This window comes from Suillus subaureus (assembly GCF_016647635.1).
Source record: "Suillus subaureus strain MN1 chromosome Unknown BJ212scaffold_16, whole genome shotgun sequence".
NCBI classification, from domain to species: domain Eukaryota; kingdom Fungi; phylum Basidiomycota; class Agaricomycetes; order Boletales; family Suillaceae; genus Suillus; species Suillus subaureus.
This window is the reverse complement of record NW_024538572.1, coordinates 545,270-565,574: the sequence shown is the minus strand read 5'-3', so window position 1 is coordinate 565,574 and position 20,305 is coordinate 545,270. Positions and strand designations below refer to the sequence as shown.

The window sequence follows — 20,305 nt, the reverse complement described above, 5'->3', positions numbered from 1 at the left end:
GTCGCTCTGGTCGTCCTCCAAAATTTCGGCTACAGTATGATGACTAATGATTTGTTTTATTTGTATCGTGGCTGCTCTAGGATGAAGGACTTCCCCACAGCCGGATGGGTTGGAGTCTAACATACGGGCAACTGTGAGGGCTCCACCATTTTGGCACCCCATATTTCTGACATTATTTAATGCCTGGCTACCTGCAAAGTTCTCGTGGAGTCCGTCAATAAGCAACCTCACTGCATGTGCAAGACCGACAACCCTTGAGACTGTCCACATTGTCCAGAGACTGAGGCAGCAGTTCACCGTTTCCTTCTAGAATGTACGCAGTATTGTGGACATCCAATGCGCTCTCGGAAGGGACGTTTTTACCGTTTCTCATCACCTCACTGATCCCGATACCATCGTCCATCTAGCAGGTACATCAACGCTATCCGATCGAAAACATCTTGGGTGAGGTACCTCTTTTTAATGCCAAATAACTCCTGGTACATCAACCCTATGAATCCCTAGCGACCTAAACGGCAGATTCATTTAACCATCCTTTTTAGCGGGTTAGTAACAACACTGGTCCCAACACTGCTTCTAGCACTGTTTACCCCCCAGAATGCATGCAGTACCGCAGAGAATGATACATTCTCTAGGATGAGACGCCTCCAACCCTGATGCTATCATCCGTCTACACAGGCATAGCAGCGCTGTGAAATGATTGAAAGCGATTGGTGAGGTACCCCTGCTAGTCAAGTGATGGAACTGGTACACGCCTGCAGCTAAATGTGAATAAGATCCCTCGAACAGTCTCAACCATCCATACTGTACTTTATCAGCCTCTATTCCGCCTACGGAGCATTCGCCAGATTATCAAAGCATCATTCAGACGAAGACTATGGTTCACCTCGCCGATATACCACACCTGCCCCATTTTAGATTCCTGTATTAATCTGCTTTGCATATCATGATCACGTGTGTATTACTGTAAAGCCATCTCTTTCTCGAAGAGGCGTACGTCTAAAACGGTTGGAGTCAATCAAAAGAGGTTAAACGTTCCTTGTATAAACATAGGTTCCTCTAAGGCGATTATGTTGTTTCAAACCTAATTAATCCTATAGGCCTAATTGTCTGCTAGTACAATCTGTGGGCGCTAGCAACGATCATCAAGCCCAGCCTGCCACTTGAGTGCTGTCCCGATTCTGATGGGTTCTCTCAGCCATAAGAAGGTATGTGACGCGTATGCGAGAACCCCCGTTTCTTCACTTATCGAATAAACGCAGATGGAGTATTCGGCAGTCGATATCGCAGCGGTCATGACTCTGCAGCGATTAACGGTGCGTCGCTTTCTTAACACGAATGCAAGATAACGTACCATGTTCCACCAGTACATATATGGTACGTGCTTTCTGAACTGCTTCTTCCTCGTTCTGACTTGATAGCTCAGTATCGATAACGACGTTCTGGGTAGGCTTATCCCAGCTCTTCGAGTTCCCGTCTATCGCTAAGCTCGTTTATCCAGATCTGTGACTATGTTTCTTCACTTCACAAAGAGGTAATGACTCGTGTCATGATACACCTCTGTTTGGATATTGAACACTGTTCAAAGTGGAAATTTCTGCGTAAGTCACGCTGGACCAAAGTAAAAGCCCTTTATATCACTACACGATATCTCCCCTTTCTTCTTATCGCCATGTACTTATGCCGTGCGTTGATGAGCTCCAGCATAATCTTCCCAACAACAAACTGACATGTTGTATTTTAGTGAACTTCACCCCCGAAAACCCCAATGTATGTGGACTTACAGCAGACTTCAGCTGATGCTTACTGCATGATTGCGCCAGAAATGTAGGGTATTGATCAATATTTACTCATGTACGTGCACGGTACACGCTCCATACACCTCCCTGTCGAGCGCTGCCCTTTCCTCGTAGGTTTTAGCCAGATATCACTCACTTGCTCTGAAAGTATTTCTTCTTCTTACACGACATACACATATTCCTCATCTGATTCATTAAGGTTTATTTGTGCTCAGAACACGTGCGCTCTGGAACAATAATAGGATCGTACTCGGAGGCATGCTGTCCACAGCTTTTGTGAGCCCCGTGCCCTTAACACACCCATGCTCGTGGTTGATAAATCGTTAGGCTATGGTTGTAACATCTGTCGGCATCCGTTTTGCTATTATTGCCACCTCATATGGTTTGTGCTCTCACCTTCCCCTACTACTGATCGCACATGATCACTCCACTTTCACAGTTACGACTAGCACAATACCAAGCGTCCCAGGCTGCTCCTGGAGCTCGAACGGTGTCCTATACTTCATGTTGTTTATTTTCTTGTTTGTGTTTCAACTGGGTGTGTTGTCGGGAATTGGGGGGATAAATTACAGACACGCGCTGACTGACGCTTACCCCAGGATTGGTCTCCCTCACACTTATACGTGTCATACAGAGCTGGCGGTCGGCCAAGGGCCATCTGCACGCCTGCCCTTGTAAAGCATAACATATTCTACTATGGATGTGGTCTCAGTGAGTCCGGAATTATGCATATTTCCGTGCTCATCGGTGATTATTGTTCCGAAAGTGCTCTCTGCCGTGAACGTCCTCATGCCAGTGCTATTTCCCGATGTGCGTAAACCTCCCGGTACCCTTCAATATGATCGAGTCGTTGATGTTCCGCACATACAGTCCGCATACTATATCGTCTTCGAAGAGTATGCACCTCCAACTTCCATCGCGAATTCCCACTACTGAGGATACCCCAAAAAAACACTTATAGTTTTCAGGTATGTGTCCTTCGGATCATCGCCACGCGCATGCACCTCCATCTCTGGCATCTTGACCAGCACGTGCGCGACTCTGACGCCCCCGTGAATATCTCTATGTCCGACATGTCACCTGCAGACTGTACAGGTGTAACATCTTATCGTGTGGCTTATCAATTGTTGGAGGAATGGAATTTGGACTACTAGATGACTGGTCGGGGTGGGACGCACTTAAATTTAATAGAAATGCATTTTTGTCACGTACACTGATATCATGGTACTAAAACGAAATGATAGAAGGATCAGGGTGGTCATGCGGACGCAACTTGAAGACTTCAGTTGGCTTGCGCCAGAGTCCCTTGTGCAACGTGATGGACGAGATGATCTTTTTCTTCTGTTTGGTTAGTTGTCGGCGAAGGTTGTTGATTTTGTCAATGACCGTTTCCAGACTTGTAAAGCTGCATCTAGCTGCTGCTGACGATCGGTGATAATGGCTCTGACGCTCTGGTCTTCAAGACCAACCGCACAGTGGTTCGGATTAGTGAAATTGGTTCGGGAGTATGGGTTTCGAGGTCTGGAATCTGGTAATGGTCAATAACGCGTCGGATGCATCTACATAGACAGACCACTGGTTGTGAACGTAGCTGAAGCAAATAGTTATTATTCACAGGGAAGGATGCACTTCGACACTTACGATGATCTACAGTGCACTAATGATCTCCGAGGCAGGCGAGAGATTGACGTTTTCTGTTGAGTTGACTGTTTGCATGTCGCTTGCTGGCATGAGGGTAAACATTCAATGAAAACCTGGAATCGAGGCTGGAGCGCCGCTGAATAAGTCATGCTGGTTTGGGTTAGACGCCCACATTCTCAGGCCGAATGCCTGATGCAGCAGTGTATGACTGACTCGGAGGCCAAGCGTGAGCAGACGTCTGCGTCAAAACAAAGGAACAAACAAAATCTGGCGAAATTTTGAATGAGACTCTAAAGTCATTTGCAACGGACTGTATCGCCTTCTCATATCGGAGATGAGCTCATGAACAACTATCTTGCCATGGTACGAGTATTCCAGGTTTATGCTCGTCGTTTGTCCCTCGGAAAGGTACCAGACCAATTTCGATTTATGCGAGCACCGCTGTGATTCGAACAACTTTGCCAGACTTTTGTATGTTATATTCTTATTCTTATTCATGGCTACTGAGTGCTATTGGCAGCCGGAGGTGACCTTGATTTGTCCTTCTCTTTGAACTCTGAAGGCGACACTCTTCCACGTCCCTGGAGAGTTATGAATACGATTCTGACAGTGATCTAGACTACAATGATTTCGTTAAGAATAACAATAATCCTACACCAGTCGACAATGGATCACACTAAGGTTTGTTTGTTTCTTTCCAGTGTTGAAGTTTTGATCTCAGACACGACTGATACTGGTTCAATTTCGTCTTTCTCTAGCATAGAAGGTACTGAAACTTGAAATTTCATACGTATATCAGATTGACATTGACAATCTTACAGCTGGACTTCAAGCGCAGCTAGACAATCGGCCGTTGCTTTTGGAAGATGTTAGGATGGTATCAGTTGTGATTGGCGAGAACTTGAAACGTGAATCTCGAGTTGTTCTCGTGAAGGGTGTTGCCTGGAAGATGTATGTATGATTATTGTGTCACAGAGCTGCTACTGAATGAAGTTTTCAGGTGACACACCTTGATTTATTACTGTTATACCAGCACCGTCAGCATTGCAAACTTGCGGTCTCAAAGTGCGTCTGGTGAGCAGAGTCGCTTAAAACAGTCCACCACATTGCTCCCCGAAGTCGATGTATCAACTGACTAGGAAGGTAAATCCATGAAACTTGTGTTGGTGTATATGTATGAACTCAAAGCTGCAGCTTGAACACGAACCATTATCTCGACTTGCTTTAAAGGTTATTGAAACCAGGTTGTCCGTGGTCCATATACTGGATGAGGCATTCTCCAAATTTACTTCCAGGTATTGATAATCTCGTTGTAAATCTGCTTGTTGCTTACTGCCACTCCTCAAAGGCATGATCCCATCAGAGTAATGGAAACGGTGTCCTTGCTGAAACATAGGAATGCGCCAGAAGTGCTGCAGGGTCCCTGAAAGCTGTGGCCAGGGGTAATATACCCAACGCTGGACAAGTTCTCACTGCGTTAACTATGCAGATACCTGGCTAGAATTGAACCTGATAGCATCACTGACCATCGTTTGCCGAACCTACTATCACGTTCACTGTTGCTGATGGCCTGCTTGATGAGTATTATGTGCATATGCTGTCGAACTCGTGGAATGCTGCTCACCGTTCGATCTACTCAGTGCTATTCTGAGACGATGGTTGTCGTTGTTCTAGCATATCTAGAATGCTGTTGATGGTTTGCTTGACAAGTATTTCGCGTGTTGTCGAACTCGTGTCAAAATTGGAATCCTGCTGATCTAGGGATTATTACCAGTTACAAATATGGAAACATGACACTGCCTTCCGGATAAGAGACTGCTCAAAGAGGCGCCTAAGCATTTCCCCGTTGCCTTTATCCACCATGCAGAGGGTGTCCGATTCTGTTACATCGATCTTCCAGCTGGAAACTAGGGACGGACGCCTTGCCACTTGCCTGCAAGGGGGTTCAACCATAGTTTATAGCGACAAGTTCGGATTGGGGTGGCGTTTTGGGCTGCAGTACGCAAAAGGAGGTTGGGCTTCTGCTAATAAAGTCAAGGTTTACCTTGATCACACCCATTGCTCGTCGGCGACAGACGCCGCCACGGTGACCGTCTGCCTTAAAGATGGGTCTGCTTCAGAGGTTCCTTCTTTTGGCAGCAAGACGGTCTCGATTGCTGACTTTGGCCATGGCCCCCCCGCACTTCTTGGCTCGTTCTCGCCGTCCACTATTGTTGCACACCCTTACATGTGGTTTATGGTCACTACGAAAGCAAACTTTGCTCCAGTCATCGCTGACCCCCTCATCAATACTGCGTCTGCTCTCAGGCAGTCCATGAATGACGGTGAATTCGCCGATACTAAATACCATGCCGTGTCCAAACGTAGAACTTGGAGATCTTCTGGAGAAACTCGTTTTGTATATGCGAATAATGCTGTTTTAGAGCACGGTGCCGGAATCGCGCCAGTTCGCTCTTGTCAGTGGTTTCTCATCTCGCCTGGTGGACGAATGATAATAGAACTATCGTTTAGCATCTCCCAACGAGAACTCTTTACTCGTTCACTACCGGACTGAATCTAGGCTGATGAGGGACGCTGAGCTATATCAGGATTATGACCTCGACAGCGATATCGAGGAAGAAGAAATAAAACAAGGAGCGCCTAGCCAACCCCCGCCTTACTGTAACCAGAGTTATTCCCCTGGGGCGGCACCTGCTGAGTCCGATTTTTCTGATGCCACTTCCGATAGCAGTGCTTTAAGTTCAGATGATGACAGTGAGTCCTGTCTCCTCCCTGGGCCTGGGTGATCTCTCGTACTGAGTCTGCTACTTAGACCCTGACTGGACGGAATCGGCGGTTGCGCGGCCTCCAGGTTTCCGCTCGACGGACACATTGACTGCTGAGCCGCTGTCTCGACCCTTTTCTCCGACCCAGCGAATGGTGTTAGTTCGGAGCACGGCATTCGCGACGTAAGCTACTAATACAGCTACTCTGACCAGCTCAAAGTGACTCAAACTGTTCGTGCAGCTGGGCATGCTACATATACTATTGCTACACTGGCCAAGTTTCTTTCTACCCTCTGAGGTCTAAAGATCCGCTCAGCCGACGCAACAACACAACTCAGACTTTACGCTGCTCTCCTAAGTCGATGTACCGACTCGCCCTTAAGGTTAGTGTACTATCTTGCGTCCTTCATGGCAACAGGTTAACAAGAATCCCGAAGCTCAAGAACGCACGTTTAGAAGCTCTGGCGTTCCAGGCAATCAAATCTAGTTTACGCGAGAGCAATATCTTGGCCGAGGCATTCTCGTGGTTTACAGCTCAGTACGGCTTTCTTGTTCTACACCCTGATCCTCTTTGATCCTCGATCACCACAGGTACACCGACATTCAAAACATGGAGCTAGACCTCCTAATGGAGTTCCGCAGCTCACTTGAAGTATCAAGTCGTCTGGAGCGAATGATTGAAGCTGTTTCCCGAGGAGAAAAGCGTTATGCCCGTACTATGCTTCATGCCTTTTTAGCAAGATTGACACGGCAGGGGACGGGTAGTACCGGTACACAGTGAAGTTACAACAGTCCTTCTATCTTTTAATCAGTGTTGTATTTGTGAGTTGTGTTGTGCCAATGTTGTCCTTTGTCGTCTTGTCTTTCACATCTCATCATATGTCACGGTGTTGTATCATTATGAGCTTGCTTGGAACTTGCTTTGGTAGGATTACTGTAAAATCTTACGAATATGTACAAAGTTCACCGACCCGCTATAACGTGTACCACTGCTAGCACGAACGGCTTGCTTGACGGAGGTAAAGCATGTCGAATGTTTGAAAAACCTGCTTGCTTTCGGAATGACGTATGCAGTAGCACTTTGGTTTGAATTGGCTATTGCACCAATATTATCGAAGCTTGGAAGTCTTGTCTACCCAAGGGAAAGAAAAATAGGAACAGGAAGGCGTAAAAACGGAAATGTATCGAGGACTATCAAAGGGTTGTGGAAGGGTAAGTATAGGTTATAGCACAAGCCCAATATCATCATTTCTTGACATATGTACATCGTAACGACTGTCTATCTAAGTTAAAAGTAAAATGTGGAACGCATAGGGTCTGCTACTAATTCGAGGGAAGGGAAAAGGGTAACATATTCAGCTAGCTGTTGATTCGTTATCATCACTCCACCACCGAAGATCAGGCTCCCCAGGTGACACTGCGACCGTGTCAAAAACGCCTTGAATTCTTCATGAGGCCACTGTCCGATATTGCGAACTTCAAGCGCGCGTAGATCGGGGAGCGCGATAGCATCAAATAGCCCAAGACTTCCGATCGAGTCTAGATGCAAATCCCCGGAGATGCGCAGGGATTGAAGATTGGCGTGAGTGAGTGGTTCAGAGGTCTCGATCGCAGTGAATATTCCAATCATCGTCAAGGACGAGAGGTTCGGACATAGGCGGAGCAGGCAGGGGAAGGAATCTAATCCGTCTACCACGATCTCAAGATTTGTGAGACTGGCCCATGCGAGAGGATTAAAGCCAGATAGCAACTTGAGGTTAAACCACAGGTCCATTAACTTGAGACTACGCATGCTGGATGGCAATTGCGCGATAGAGTGAGTGACAGATAGTATAGGATCTGAACCATCCGTATATATAACCAGCTCGTCAAGTCCGCGGAAGTCCGCCACCACCAAGGAGCCGGCACCGGTGAAAAACCCAAGAGACAGCGACAATATTTGATCGACGTACGGCTGGAGCAGGCTTCGTAGCTCCGTCCAGTCGTTGTTATGACACTCAAGCGTCAACGACAGCTGACGTCCTCGTGATCGCTTGAGGCAGGAGTCATAGCGGTAAGCTCTCTGCTGCCAGTCGCCGTGGCCGGCTTCCAATCGCAGCCTGCGCCATAGACTTGGCATATTCACGGCAACCTCCCTCCATCGTTGACATACTGTTGTCAACAGCATCGGGGCCAGATATGGCGCGGGCGTCCAGTTTCCGTCTTCTGGTATGCAGTAAAGGAAGATTTCCGTGAGGATCTCCGTGGGCAGGCGCCAAATAGCAGATGAAAATCCTCCGTGGGAAATGTTGGACTGCACGATCTTGACCTTCTCTTCGACGAGTTGCCGGTGACGATACCTGGCACCGTTTAGGGCTGGAACGTCGTGCATGACTACATCCGACTGCTGAAGTGGATGTTTATTATTATATTCATACATCAATACGTCCAAAACCGAGCACTTACAATGCTCTGCAGGGCATCCGAGACTGCTGATAAATTAGCGTTTGAGTTGAAGGTTTGCATATTAACACGAAGGAGGTTGAGATGTCAGAGATGGAGATTGGAAGCAGAAGTGGGACTAGCGTAAGGCCAACCCTTGCGTCCCTATTTAAATCACAACGCTTCGCAAACCACAGGTCCACAACAAACACACCCTGCCACTGTACTCTCACAGTGGGTCTTAGGTAAAACACCAGCCATCCACATTTAGAGACCTTGCATAGTTGCAAAGGGAGCGCCTGCGGAATCTGTGGAAGTGTGATCTCGCTCGCTGGTGGCTTCGACCCACCTGATCAGCACTGCTAGACCATCCAAGACCTTGTGTAGACAATAACTGAAGGTCATAGAACAGCTTTGTTGAGCTGTGGCCTTTATTTCGCCCTACTATAGTATCGTGTTGTTAGTTTGATGTGTGAAGGTACTCACGAAAATCAGGCTTTGAGTCTCCTTGGCACGTCTCCGCATTCCTACCGGAAGCACTCAAGGTCCGATTCCCTTTTTGTCAATCACATTTTGACACTGACACACCTGAACTTCAACAGAGCCATGCTCTTGTTGAAATTGTAAACAATACGTCATCTTCAGTTCCCTACCCCCAATATTAATGGGAATTAGAACACTGATCAAACACCAAGAAGTGACATTAAAACGAGGCAACTCGATGAGTGTCTCTGGGCTCCGAGTTGACACCAAACGTTTGACAACGTGCTCCCTCAGAAGAACAAGAATACTGATCGTTGCTCTAGTAATGGCACTGCCTCGGCCATGGCTGTGTCCCAAGAATCGAGCGTATCAAGGGATAGTTGGTGGGTTGTCACGATTCAGTGCTAGTGGTGGGGAAGACGATTGTGCGGAGCTGAAAGTCTGTGAGATTGAGACTGGGATCGTGAAAAAACTTCAAGGCCACTCACGGATGATCACCTGCATTAATATCTTTGTGGGCAACACGCTGCTGGTGAGTGGGGCATAATAAAATCAATGCAGATATGGAACTTGGACACTGGCAAACTCATGATTGGACCATTTGACACCCCGGGTCGTTTTATGGGCGCAGCTCGATCCTCAACACTCACAGCCAAAACGCAGGCTGGGACGCCGCTGGGTGGGAGATTGCCTCGAGATCTGGGATGTCCAATCACAGAGATTGGATGTGGGCACTAAAATTACAAGAGTGCCAGTGTTCTGGACGAACAAAACACCAAGATCATTATGAGTGGCATTCAACTTCACTGCCAGCTGCGGCAACTGCCGCGACCAGTGAGTGCGCATCAACTATACTTAGTAGTTAGTACTGCTAGTCACTGGAACCTCCCAGTGCCTGTCCTTCAAACGAACCACGGAGTCAAGCGTGCGCCGGATCCTTATATTCATATCCATGCTCACAGAGCCACCGTCAGGCGATACCATCAAGATTCACACAAGTACTACTCCCAGCCCCAGTCTGCAAGTCAGGTCTTCCCTAGATTGTTTCAACGACTGTCTTCTTTGTCACTAAACAATATCCTATTACATTGTAGTCTGATTCCTCCGCATACCATTGATGCTATTTTTCTTTCTTCCGAACGAGTGACTGCGCAGTCGTGGACATCATCTTAGTGCCACTGTGACCTTTATTCGCTTCCGAGGTCCTGACGCGTCTTGTCCGACATTGTTGCTGTCACTGAAATCTGGCCCATGCTAGGGTGACGATGATGGAAATTGGTCTCCCTAATTGTGGCATCAAACATCATTGCGTCGTTTATGAGGCAGAATGTCCTGTGTAGTTTGGGAAAGAGCCTCAATATTGGCGTGAGCGTCAACAATTGCGCAGGAGTTCTCGACGGACAAAAAGATTTGAACAGAGTGAGATTCGAACTCACGCCCCCGAAGAGACCAGATTCCGTGCTCATCTGATGAGCTGGTACTCCTTAGTCTGGCGCCTTGGACCGCTCGGCCATCTGTCCCTGTGGTACCTCTCGCACTGAACATATTAAACTGCATCTATCCATATACATAAGGGTTGTTTGGCAACATTTATTTCTGAAGGTATTGTACAACAACAGACGCAAACAAGTCCTTTGAACTTCTGTAATGAGAGTTCTTCTAACAGAGTCATGCACCCGAGCGTCAGTGGATTAGGACGTGTATATCCACCCAGGTCTTGTGCTGGCTGTCGCGCTCGTTCTTTTACAACTTCGCATCCGGGGCGCTCTGCTACCACCCATGCTAAACATGCTCAGTCACTAAATGAAAGCACGAATGCGCTAGTCAGCTTCTCAACTAAAAATCACAATCCTAATCCTCATGGACCTTTGAGTGATCTTAAAGTCGCAGTCAAGGATAATATATGCACAATGCACCTACCGACGACATGCTCGTCAGGCATGCTTCGCCGTATGTCCCATAGCGTACCTCATTCGCGTTCTAATTCTATTGCAGACTTCACTTCACCATTTGACGCGACGGCGGTGGAGCTTCTGAAGGCAAGAGGCGCGAATATAATTGGGAAAGCTAACTGTGATGAATTTGGAATGGGGCGAGTCTTACCCTTGAGTTTCGCAGCTTTCCGCTAACACTTGTCTACTCAGGTCCCTGAATGTGAATAGCATCCATGGCCCTGTGGTAAATCCGTATCATTCTCTAAATGAGAAATCCATACCTTGGGCCGAACGCGAACGAAGATCGGCGGGTGGAAGCTCGGGTGGAAGTGCTGCAGCTGTTGCAGCTGGTATGTGTGATGCGTGAGTTGCCAACTTATCAAAGTGGCATAGCACTCACCGTGGTACAGTGCACTAGGTACAGATACAGGTGGCTCTGTTCGTCTTCCCGCATCATACTGCGGTATCACGGGCTTGAAGCCCTCATATGGCCTTATTAGCAGGTTTGTTACTTTACAACTCATATTTTCAGAAGCTCATAGACGGCAGATGGGGTGTGGTGTCTTATGCTGATAGTCTTGACTGCGTCGGTGTGCTTGGCAAGTCCGTCGACACAGTAAAGACCGTATTCGGTGAACATGGTACCAGTGACCGAGAGCACCTGAGTTGACAGTTCAAACAGACTCGATTTCATCATATGATCCAAAGGATCCTACCGCAGGCGACACCTCATGCAAGGGAGAAGGCAAAAGTTTCAGCAGAATCACTGTTATCAACTCTGGATGCGGATTTGTCTAGCCCTGACCTCTCGTCACTTCGGATTGGGATACCACAAGTCCGTCTCGGTTCTCAATTCGTTCGACATGCTCACGGTTTAAGATAGGAATATTTCCCTTCTGAACTTAACACTACTATTGTGACCGCGGTTCGCAGGGTTCTAGAGCGACTGTCGTCCCTTGGCGCTCAATTGATTCCTGTCTCTCTTCCATCGACGCCCTATGCATTGAGTGCATATTACGTCATAGCAAGTGCAGAAGCGTCAAGCAATTTAGCGCGATATGACGGGGTTCAATACGGTTGGTGATGACGTCTGAAAGTCTATTCTTCATTAACCGATCCTGTCCAGGTACTCGTTCCCGTCTGCTTCCTGGCGCAGATAAATCCAAACCAGGCAATGTGTACGCACACACACGCTCGGTAGGTTTTGGAGCGGAGGTGCAGAAGCGCATCCTCCTTGGCACTCATGCACTCACAGCTGAGTACGTGCATCCCGTTCTTAATGTGAAGCCCTGACTCGAGCCATTGGTCACAGTGCATTCGACAATTACTTTCTTCAAGCTCAGCGCATCCGGCAGCGGATCAAGACCGACTTCGACTCTGCTTTTCGCGTCCCCAATGCTCAACTATCCGATCCTTCGCCAAATCCCGATGGCGTGGATATTCTTTTGCATCCTTCTGCGATTCGTACCGCACCTCGACTAGACTCAGATGCAGCCTCTGGTCTGGGTCCATATCTGCAGGACGTTATGACTGTTCCTGCTTCTCTGGCTGGCTTACCAGCAGTGAGTATCCCTGCCGGGTTAGCCGCCGACGGTTGGCCTGTTGGGGTCAGCGTTGTTGGACAGTGGGGTTCTGACGAACTAGTAATGTGCATTGGCAAGGTGATCGAACGGACATCAAACGAAGATAATCGTAATTTTTAGCTAATGGCCGATGTAGTTTGTGGGCCCGATGCTGCATAGATAATCAAAATTTGGCTTGTCGATCCAGGCTCGTTTCAATTAGAAAAAACGCAATCAAGTGCCCGTGGTTATACATACAGAGGGCGGCAGTGAGACAGTGAGCTTAAGCATAGATGGAATACAAAAACAAAAGGGAGAAGGGGGTGCATGCAACGTTAGGATCATGAGCGGGGAGCAGCAAAGGCGTAGCATCTATGATTGCATCTTCACAACGTAGTCAACCATAGCTCCCGCCCAAACCCAGAAGCCAAACCAAGTGTTGTTGATGAGAACAGCATCGCAACTCTCCTCATTTTCAAAGTCAATCCTGGCGATGAGTCGGATAAGGTGGCGTGCCCCAAGGGTCACACCAATGAAAAATGAGACGCTATGTCCGTTCAGGATCCCAGCGTACGACACCAAAGAATAAAGAACGCAGGAGAACATGACGAGAATAGGCCGGATCTGGTCCCCAAAAACAACTGCTGTCGAGTGGACGCCATTTATGATGTCTTCATCTCTGTCCTGGTTTCGGTTTGTTCAGCCAGCGAGAACAGGATGCAAAAGATTGATTCACTTGACGGGCGTAACAAGTATCGTACACGATGGTCCAGCATACACTCCCCATATATAGGGGGATATATATATGCCAGTCAACCGTTCCAGCAACAGAAGCTGTTCCCAAAAATGATCCCCAGCTGAAGCACATTCCTATTCAATAAACATTAGTGTCCGTGGTGTAGATTGGTAGCAACTTACCAAGCACAGCTTGTGGCCAGTCGATTACCCGCTTCATGGTAGGATACAACACAACTAAAACAAGGGAGGAGAGTCCAAGAATCAAACTCAAGAGGGGTGCGAGGAATGATAAAAACAGTAAAATAATCCAAGAATGTGAGATAACATACCTGTAAGCATTTAACTGCATAAACAGCCAGATACCAAAGGTCAAATGCAAAATAAGGAACACAAATGCCTGTAACATCGAGAGATCACCCGCAGCCAAGGGTCGCTTGCGTGTTCGCGCTTCAAGTGAAGGTGTCACAAGGAGTTGCCGATTAACTTGAACAAGGGAAAACTCACAAGTGGCAGCGTCGATGTCTTTGTCCCACATGTCATCGATTATACACCCAGTCGCACAGAACACTTGGGAGGCTACAAGGAAAAATCCAAGATAGGTCCATGCTGTCGTCATCGGCGCACCGAGCGTGTAGCAGGTCATGGTAACCGACCATGCTGAGTCATTCGGATCACTAACGGAAAATACTTTCGTCATAAAGATACACTCACCGCATGGATAGAATAGCAAAAGTATTCCAGAGGGTCTGTGGACTCGTGCGAGATAAAAGTAAGGACGTATCTTGGAAGGAAGGTAGTCCACCCATGTGGCGGTCGGAGCCGGGAAATCCTGAAGGTGCCGTCTGATTATTTGTGATCTGTTCCCCATGGAAAGAGCAGGTAGATTTGAACGTAGACGGACCGGCGAAGACGGTACGACTGGTTTTATACAAGGCCAATTATCAATTTCGCTGGGAGACAAATAATTTGTTCAATTATATGCGATACTTAGAATCTTGGACCTCGTTAGGCTAACAGAATGAGTTTGCAAAGGATATGAAACAACAACCAAGTCCCAAGATAGTTGAAGTGACATAGCTGCTACATCATCCGAACCTTTCAGAGCTGGAAAGCGGTATCTCGGAGGCCCATTATCTGCCAAAATGAAATGTAAATTGTCAACTTGTCAGAACCTCTCAGCCGGCTATCTTCGGGTATTGTAACCGATTCGATTACGAGGCAAGTGCACGAGTGCATAAGAGTTTGAACTCACTTGGTGATATATACATTCATCTTCTCGATTGCGTTCCTTGCTGCACCGCATTCAGATCCCAAGTCCCAGTCCTCACCTTTCCCAGGCTCGAAGGACAGGTTTTGGCTCGCATCTATGCCAGTGTGCCGGTCAGATGTGAACGTGTATGACGGTCTGCCACGACCTGCCCCGTCAACTTTTTCCAAAAGTGAGTTGTGGTTATCGTGTTGCAATGCGACAGTGGCGCGCGTTGCCTAGGAGCTTCGGCCTCTTTCGGCCCTCCAAATCTTGTTTTCAGAGTCGCATTAGTTATCAAAATATTATTATGATTGTAACTCACAAGCAACAGAAGCAAGTTCCGGTTATGGGAATGCTTGATCTGTGAGGTAAGTATAATATTATACCGTTCGTTCGGCTATAATATGAGTACCAGTTCGGCGGAAAATGTGCCTGGCGAGTACTTATTGGCGCTAACTTCTTTGTTGTTTTAGCTAGAGGTCACATCTACGACTTCCAAGTTTCTCCTCGATCGGGATCCGGGATGCAGGCAGGTCCCTGTCAGTACGGCTGTCTCATTCGTTACTGATGTTCAAGGTTCGTCATCGAAGAGGGGCACTGACCAAAAATTTGACTTTTCAGAGACTCACGTCTTCTGCGTACATTCGAAATACAGTTCATGCTGTCATTAAATGAAACCCAACATATATCGCGTCCAATGAGGTACTTACTTACTCTTCAGGTTCAACAGTTGCAGTCGGTGAAACAAGTTGGAAATGGGATTGACTATCCAGCATCCAACCCTGATTCATAGAGGAAGCACGGCTATTTAGTGACATCAGTAACCATGATGACGGAGACGAGCAGGAACATACCAAGTACAGCTTGTGGATAGTTGATTACCCGCTTCATGGCAGGATACGACACGACAAGAACCAGAGAAGAGAGACCCAAATTGTGCTGAAGAAGGTGTAAGAGACGATACAGATCGAAAATGTGAGGTGGCAGACCTGTATTCATTGAACTGCATGAACATCTGAATATCAAGGGCAACTGTGGAATGAGTGCCGAGAGATCACCCACAGCCAGGAATCTCCTGTGTTCGCGTTTCAAGCGAAGATGTCACAAGGAGGTGCCGATCAACTAAACGATGGAAAACTCACAAGTAGCTGCGTCAATGTCTTTGTCTCAGATGTTGTCGGTCACACACCCAGCGGCGTGGAACACTCGGGCAGGTCACCAAGCCTTGAGTACGTCCGCGTGCTCCCTGTGCACCCTGGGCCAGCTATGAACATGAATGGACTGGCCAACGGGAACCACTGGACTCCTTTCAAATGGTATGTCTCTGTGGCGTGCAAACACGCGATCGGCGTTGTCCTATCTCCCTGAATTGCAAAATCCTCCTTTTGGAGCCCCTAGATATCAAGCACTTGAAGCTCGAGCGAGAATGGAAAAGTGGTGAGATATGAGTAGAATTCGTGAGACCAATCAAACAATAAGATTTGCGACAAATTCATGACTGGGCGCTGACAGGAAATTCTAAAGGCAGGATAGATATGAGAGATATCTATCGAAGGATAAGACGAACCTCGGAAAGCGAGGCCTGATGCTTGAGTTATGAGTTAAGAACGTGCAGAAATGCACAAGATTACTCATGAGGTGGCGTTGTGGGGCAGGAGACACTTTTTGTTTGTTTGAGATCCTCCATGACGCGAAGTTGTAATAATGGATATGACGTCCAAGGGAACTGATGATAGGACCTTGGCGGGGATACCCACATTCTAGCTTTCAGTTCCACTTCTGTTTCCCCCTCTTCCACTTTGAAGGCCTTCCAATCCCTCGTCAGCGCATCTGTTTGGATTCCGATTTGGGAGTAAATTTCGAAGGTAGGGTGAGAATAGAAGCAAACTCTGCGGTTCCGTCACCGGCCCGTAAGGAAGTTTACCATTCGCGATGGAGAAACGTGAACAGAGAGTCAGCGAAAAGGAAAGGACTTACCTGAGACTGGAGCACATGTTCCTCATAGTCCAGGTCGAGATCACCTAGGAATGAAAATCTGGCTGAAGCGAGGGCGCAATACAGTAGAATAATAGTACAACGAAACACACCTTCTTGCGTTGGCACGAACATATATGTGATACTTCTGATTCCAGTCAGATGATCCTAGACACTGGGGCTCTAATCTCATTTCCATGTCTCTAAATCTGCTTCCGGGGGACTCTCTCCGTCTTCACGCTCAGTGTATTAGCTTCGACATCCATCCGTGACCCAATGTGAAGGCTTTACTGCATCTTCGACATGTGATAACCTCACCTGTGCACCCCATCGTCAAAGAAAAGGAGCACGAGAGAAGCTAATTTAATTGCATGAAGGAGGGTTGTCTGCGGTTTTGCTGCGGTTCTCTATTCATTTGTGGAGTGGACCGGCGCCACGACGACATCGCAAGTAATGGTGGTGGTTAGATTACTGCAACAGATATTGTGACCTACAATGATACAAACTCGTCTTCACTGTGCATCGTTGCTGGGTCTCTCACTGTTTGTGCTCGTCGTTCTGTGACAAGTGACGAAACTGGCGGAAAATGCCGAGCCACTCCGAAGTTCAGTATTACTGGCACCAGCTTGACTGGAGACTTGCAATGAACAGTCCCGACGGGCATCATTAAGTGAAACGATGGCCGTGCATTTATTTGAGTCATGTCGAGGGAGGCTTCCAAGTGCAGGTGCAGGTTTGCGTGTTCTCATACATTCCCGACTCGCATCTAGTACTATGTCCCAGTACCCATTCCCGCATCACCCACGACCAACTCCGCACCAAATATTCCACCTCTCCCACAACGCATCTCAAGCTGATATCAAGTCAAGATGTTTGTATACTTGCTCATACTCACACACTAACTTCTGATCGACATCCCCAGACTATGAACTCGTCCGAGAACACCATCCCGATTCTGCCCATGCGCAACATATCCCTGCTTCAGAACGACACTCCCGCTTTCAATCCATAACTGCCGCATATGAGACTCTTACTGGGAAATCTCGCTTACAGCTTGATTCGGGGCTCCGCAGCAGTCCGTCCGATTCCCACATGTATGAAGAGTTGAGACGGCGGAGACGCGCGCACCATAGAAGTGCGGGGATGGACTTTGACCGCGATCATCCGTTTGGCTTTGCAAGTGGAACGCCTGGGAGGGAATGGACTGCGAGGCCCGATGAGAGATGGAAGGACTGGTCAATAATATTCGTGGGCACTGCGGTATGTCTTCTCTTCCAACCAGTCGTTTATGGCTCCTCTATATATTAATATTCCATGCAGTGCTTCATCATTGGTATTGCTCCTATATTTTTCAGTCATAGCTCCGATAAGCGCCATATGAGTGCAGTCCAAAACCTTGCCCAAGCTCGCAGTGAAGCTCAGGAGTACGGGATGGAGCGGCGAAGGGAAATTAGACGGCGCGTACGGGAATACCAGTTGGAGCAAGAGGAGCGCGATGCGCGTTGTAGCTGTGACCACAAGGCTGAGAGAAAGTAATCAAGTCCCTACCGTTGCTGCCGCGAGCATTGAACATAGACGGAGTTCGACTGTATTTCTACTATTCTTCATTATCATCTACACCAATAAATGACAGGTACAAGCCGAGCGACGTCTCGTGCGTTCATTCTCACTGCTGATGGTCAAGGAGCATTCTAGCTTCGTGGAATCTTTATATCATGGTAAGCACTGCAGTCCTTGTCACTACTAATGTACATTTAGTTCCGAAGGGTTTGTAGTCGAACCCGTGATATACTTGACGCCGATCAAGCACACTCGTCGCTCGTCCATGTTCAAATTGACAGGCGGGGGTAGAAGTATTTCTATACCATGATCATGACAACCATTCGAATGATTATTCAGAGAGAACCTGTGTCTTCCTCTCCAGTAGAGGAAGACAGTGGTTCTTTCTGAATTAGTGGTGACTCGGTGACCACGTAGATGGGCGCTGGGCCAACGACACGCATGTCACGCGTCATGTCCGGCTCGATGCGGTGGGTTTCGGCAAATCATTTGAGGTCTCGGAACGTAGATTGCCAATTCATTTGAATTTTTGCGACCCATTAGTGCCATGGAGGACAGCAAATTATATCTACCTGGAACACCAAAAATCTACTCCGGAATCACTGCAATTGTAGGATTTAGTATTCTCTTCTAAAGTTGTAGTAATGCTCTTGCATCATGTGCACATTCAATAATGGAAGTGTGAGCTCGCAGGGGGTTAACGTTCGTGATGCAGAGCCCCTTTACAAATGTCTCCCATTCACGCTGTTCAATCACCAGTGGGCGGGGCATGGTCAAACTGTGTTTGACACGCACCAAAGACCTCTCGCAACCGTTCATCGTCGTCAGCATGTGCACCGAGAAAGCGCTTGCTAAGTTCAGACGCTGAACCAAAGTGCAATGGAATACTATAGTCGAGGCGTTTAGCATGGCTGTCCAGTAAGAATAATTTGGCGCTCGTTCTAGCAGTTGAATCTGCGTTCGGGATGGCTACTATGTCGATGATGAGTATTTTGGACTATGAAACACATCAGGCATTCGGATATGGCACATTTATCTGCCAATTGGCTGTTACCTTGGGACCCAGTGCACGAGCTACATTGCCCAGTATCATCGCCTGAGGCAAAGTCAGTTACACCGATGAATATGGGACGAGAAACACTGGCCGCTTCTTTGTTCGGCCAATTATGCCTTTGGTAGGACAGGTGTGAGCAAAATCAGCGTGAGGCGAACAGGTACTCACATTATGTGACGCAAGATAAAGCTAGCTATACTCGTTTCCGATCCGATGATGAGGCTGGAAAAAGACGTGGACTTCCACCTTGAGTATACCACTTTCAACATGGCGAGGACGGCGCTCTTCGGTGAGTGAGACAACATCCTCTGTGTCCTGCGCGACGGCTCGCAAGGAAGGATGCCTGCCATGATTGAGAGACAGGAATATGAGGAACATGTCGTGTGTCAGATTACGCGTCTAGGATGGCCGAAACTAGACCGCCCATGCCTACTCCGCAATCAACGATGATGATGTTTCCAGCAGTTCCCATGGGTAGTCTTCCACGATACTTGGCGTAGACATGTCACTGAAGACCTAGAACAACAAAATTCCAATAAGCGCTATGCAACTCTAAAAATTACTGACTTGAACGTGATCCGACATTGAAATGACAGTCCCTCGATTCTGCATAATCCAGAGAATCGGTGCAAGGGGGTCTTGAACGCGATCTGGAAAGCAGTCTGCGTTGCGGAGCGCGATAGTTTCCGATCTGATTCTGTTGCCCAATGTGGTACGGCTTCTACCATCGTCATAAATCCAGGCCTACTCCTCGACATTTAGCCTCTTGGTAGGTGCTCATATAGTGAACACCTGCGAAAGGCCCAATCTCCGACCTGGGTGATCTTTGATGAAAGTGCGCGAGCATCTGTTCAGAGCAAATGAGGAATAATAGGTCTCCCTAGCCCAACCATTGGCTGCATAGCAACGGAGAATGGGAACGAGTTTTTGAGAATCAAGTTCAAATTTCGAAGCCAGTTCAGCGGCCGGGACATCTTGGGGAGGGGGTTTGGTGCGTCAGACAGGTAATCGATGATACTAGTCTTGATGAGGTTGTCGGTGCAGACAGCGGCGTACGCCGCGAACCTCATCCATGCGCTTATCCAAAGGGGACTGTACAAGGCTCTTCAACTCTCCTTAGAAGAT

General features: G+C 47.7%; 8 protein-coding genes and 1 non-coding gene across 9 annotated transcripts; 4 read left to right on the top strand and 5 right to left on the bottom strand.

The window, feature by feature from the left end:
* Positions 1-1,586: 1,586 nt before the first annotated feature.
* On the bottom strand, positions 1,587-2,465 carry BJ212DRAFT_1354930 (uncharacterized protein). The gene is made up of 8 exons (XM_041335643.1): positions 2,399-2,465; positions 2,239-2,337; positions 2,127-2,181; positions 1,999-2,075; positions 1,914-1,946; positions 1,824-1,854; positions 1,745-1,770; positions 1,587-1,685 (listed from the first exon to the last, which is right to left on the bottom strand). Exons 2-6 carry the CDS (start codon positions 2,303-2,305, stop codon positions 1,847-1,849), a joined length of 240 nt encoding a protein of 79 aa, XP_041193140.1. The 5' UTR covers positions 2,306-2,337; positions 2,399-2,465; the 3' UTR covers positions 1,587-1,685; positions 1,745-1,770; positions 1,824-1,846.
* Positions 2,466-5,084: 2,619 nt separating this feature from the next.
* Positions 5,085-6,037, top strand: BJ212DRAFT_192510 (uncharacterized protein). The gene has a single exon (XM_041342602.1). The coding sequence runs from the start codon at positions 5,302-5,304 to the stop codon at positions 5,992-5,994; it is 693 nt and encodes a 230-aa protein (XP_041193139.1). The 5' UTR covers positions 5,085-5,301; the 3' UTR covers positions 5,995-6,037.
* BJ212DRAFT_1461600 (uncharacterized protein) lies at positions 5,764-7,178 on the top strand. The gene is made up of 5 exons (XM_041338921.1): positions 5,764-5,896; positions 5,952-6,194; positions 6,253-6,388; positions 6,447-6,743; positions 6,797-7,178. The coding sequence occupies exons 2-5, from the start codon at positions 6,005-6,007 to the stop codon at positions 6,984-6,986; spliced, it is 813 nt and encodes a 270-aa protein (XP_041193138.1). The 5' UTR covers positions 5,764-5,896; positions 5,952-6,004; the 3' UTR covers positions 6,987-7,178.
* A 285-nt stretch (positions 7,179-7,463) lies between these two features.
* On the bottom strand, positions 7,464-9,000 carry BJ212DRAFT_192125 (uncharacterized protein). The gene is made up of 2 exons (XM_041342601.1): positions 8,651-9,000; positions 7,464-8,591 (listed from the first exon to the last, which is right to left on the bottom strand). Exons 1-2 carry the CDS (start codon positions 8,708-8,710, stop codon positions 7,494-7,496), a joined length of 1,158 nt encoding a protein of 385 aa, XP_041193137.1. The 5' UTR covers positions 8,711-9,000; the 3' UTR covers positions 7,464-7,493.
* Positions 9,001-10,520: 1,520 nt separating this feature from the next.
* Positions 10,521-10,629, bottom strand: BJ212DRAFT_t59. Its single transcript has one exon. It is a non-coding gene; the product is annotated as a tRNA-Leu (tRNA).
* A 383-nt stretch (positions 10,630-11,012) lies between these two features.
* On the top strand, positions 11,013-12,746 carry BJ212DRAFT_1480913 (amidase signature domain-containing protein; the record flags this gene model as incomplete). Its single annotated transcript, XM_041340174.1, has 8 exons — positions 11,013-11,059; positions 11,254-11,406; positions 11,454-11,546; positions 11,593-11,668; positions 11,726-11,878; positions 11,927-12,119; positions 12,170-12,302; positions 12,356-12,746. The coding sequence occupies 8 exons, from the start codon at positions 11,013-11,015 to the stop codon at positions 12,744-12,746; spliced, it is 1,239 nt and encodes a 412-aa protein (XP_041193136.1).
* Positions 12,747-12,977: 231 nt separating this feature from the next.
* Positions 12,978-14,211, bottom strand: BJ212DRAFT_1271914 (4-hydroxybenzoate polyprenyl transferase; the record flags this gene model as incomplete). The annotated part of the gene is made up of 5 exons (XM_041330987.1): positions 12,978-13,289; positions 13,342-13,475; positions 13,524-13,790; positions 13,848-14,000; positions 14,055-14,211. The coding sequence occupies 5 exons, from the start codon at positions 14,209-14,211 to the stop codon at positions 12,978-12,980; spliced, it is 1,023 nt and encodes a 340-aa protein (XP_041193135.1).
* Positions 14,212-17,170: 2,959 nt separating this feature from the next.
* BJ212DRAFT_1354883 (uncharacterized protein) lies at positions 17,171-18,236 on the top strand. Its single transcript, XM_041335642.1, has 3 exons — positions 17,171-17,437; positions 17,489-17,826; positions 17,887-18,236. The coding sequence occupies exons 1-3, from the start codon at positions 17,245-17,247 to the stop codon at positions 18,100-18,102; spliced, it is 747 nt and encodes a 248-aa protein (XP_041193134.1). The 5' UTR covers positions 17,171-17,244; the 3' UTR covers positions 18,103-18,236.
* Positions 18,237-18,874: 638 nt separating this feature from the next.
* BJ212DRAFT_1577103 (uncharacterized protein) lies at positions 18,875-19,535 on the bottom strand (the record flags this gene model as incomplete). Its single annotated transcript, XM_041342188.1, has 4 exons — positions 19,349-19,535; positions 19,272-19,296; positions 19,181-19,222; positions 18,875-19,123 (listed from the first exon to the last, which is right to left on the bottom strand). The coding sequence occupies exons 1-4, from the start codon at positions 19,528-19,530 to the stop codon at positions 18,875-18,877; spliced, it is 498 nt and encodes a 165-aa protein (XP_041193133.1). The 5' UTR covers positions 19,531-19,535.
* Positions 19,536-20,305: the final 770 nt, after the last annotated feature.

What these genes read in the sequence shown, in the direction of transcription:
- BJ212DRAFT_192125 (XM_041342601.1), bottom strand. Translation starts at nt 8,710, where the DNA reads ATGCAAACCTTCAACTCAAACGCTAATTTATCAGCAGTCTCGGATGCC. An exon ending in CGGATGCCCTGCAGAGCATT is followed by an intron (nt 8,592 to 8,650) that starts GTAAGTGCTCGG and finishes CATCCACTTCAG; the next exon opens with CAGTCGGATGTAGTCATGCA.
- BJ212DRAFT_1354930 (XM_041335643.1), bottom strand. Translation starts at nt 2,305, where the DNA reads ATGAAGTATAGGACACCGTTCGAGCTCCAGGAGCAGCCTGGGACGCTT. An exon ending in TGGTATTGTGCTAGTCGTAA is followed by an intron (nt 2,182 to 2,238) that starts CTGTGAAAGTGG and finishes GAGAGCACAAAC; the next exon opens with CATATGAGGTGGCAATAATA. An exon ending in ACAGATGTTACAACCATAGC is followed by an intron (nt 2,076 to 2,126) that starts CTAACGATTTAT and finishes CACGGGGCTCAC; the next exon opens with AAAAGCTGTGGACAGCATGC.
- BJ212DRAFT_192510 (XM_041342602.1), top strand. Translation starts at nt 5,302, where the DNA reads ATGCAGAGGGTGTCCGATTCTGTTACATCGATCTTCCAGCTGGAAACT.
- BJ212DRAFT_1354883 (XM_041335642.1), top strand. Translation starts at nt 17,245, where the DNA reads ATGGCCGTGCATTTATTTGAGTCATGTCGAGGGAGGCTTCCAAGTGCA. An exon ending in AGCTGATATCAAGTCAAGAT is followed by an intron (nt 17,438 to 17,488) that starts GTTTGTATACTT and finishes CGACATCCCCAG; the next exon opens with ACTATGAACTCGTCCGAGAA. An exon ending in TAATATTCGTGGGCACTGCG is followed by an intron (nt 17,827 to 17,886) that starts GTATGTCTTCTC and finishes TATTCCATGCAG; the next exon opens with TGCTTCATCATTGGTATTGC.
- BJ212DRAFT_1461600 (XM_041338921.1), top strand. Translation starts at nt 6,005, where the DNA reads ATGAGGGACGCTGAGCTATATCAGGATTATGACCTCGACAGCGATATC. An exon ending in CGGAGCACGGCATTCGCGAC is followed by an intron (nt 6,389 to 6,446) that starts GTAAGCTACTAA and finishes CTGTTCGTGCAG; the next exon opens with CTGGGCATGCTACATATACT. An exon ending in TTCTCGTGGTTTACAGCTCA is followed by an intron (nt 6,744 to 6,796) that starts GTACGGCTTTCT and finishes CGATCACCACAG; the next exon opens with GTACACCGACATTCAAAACA.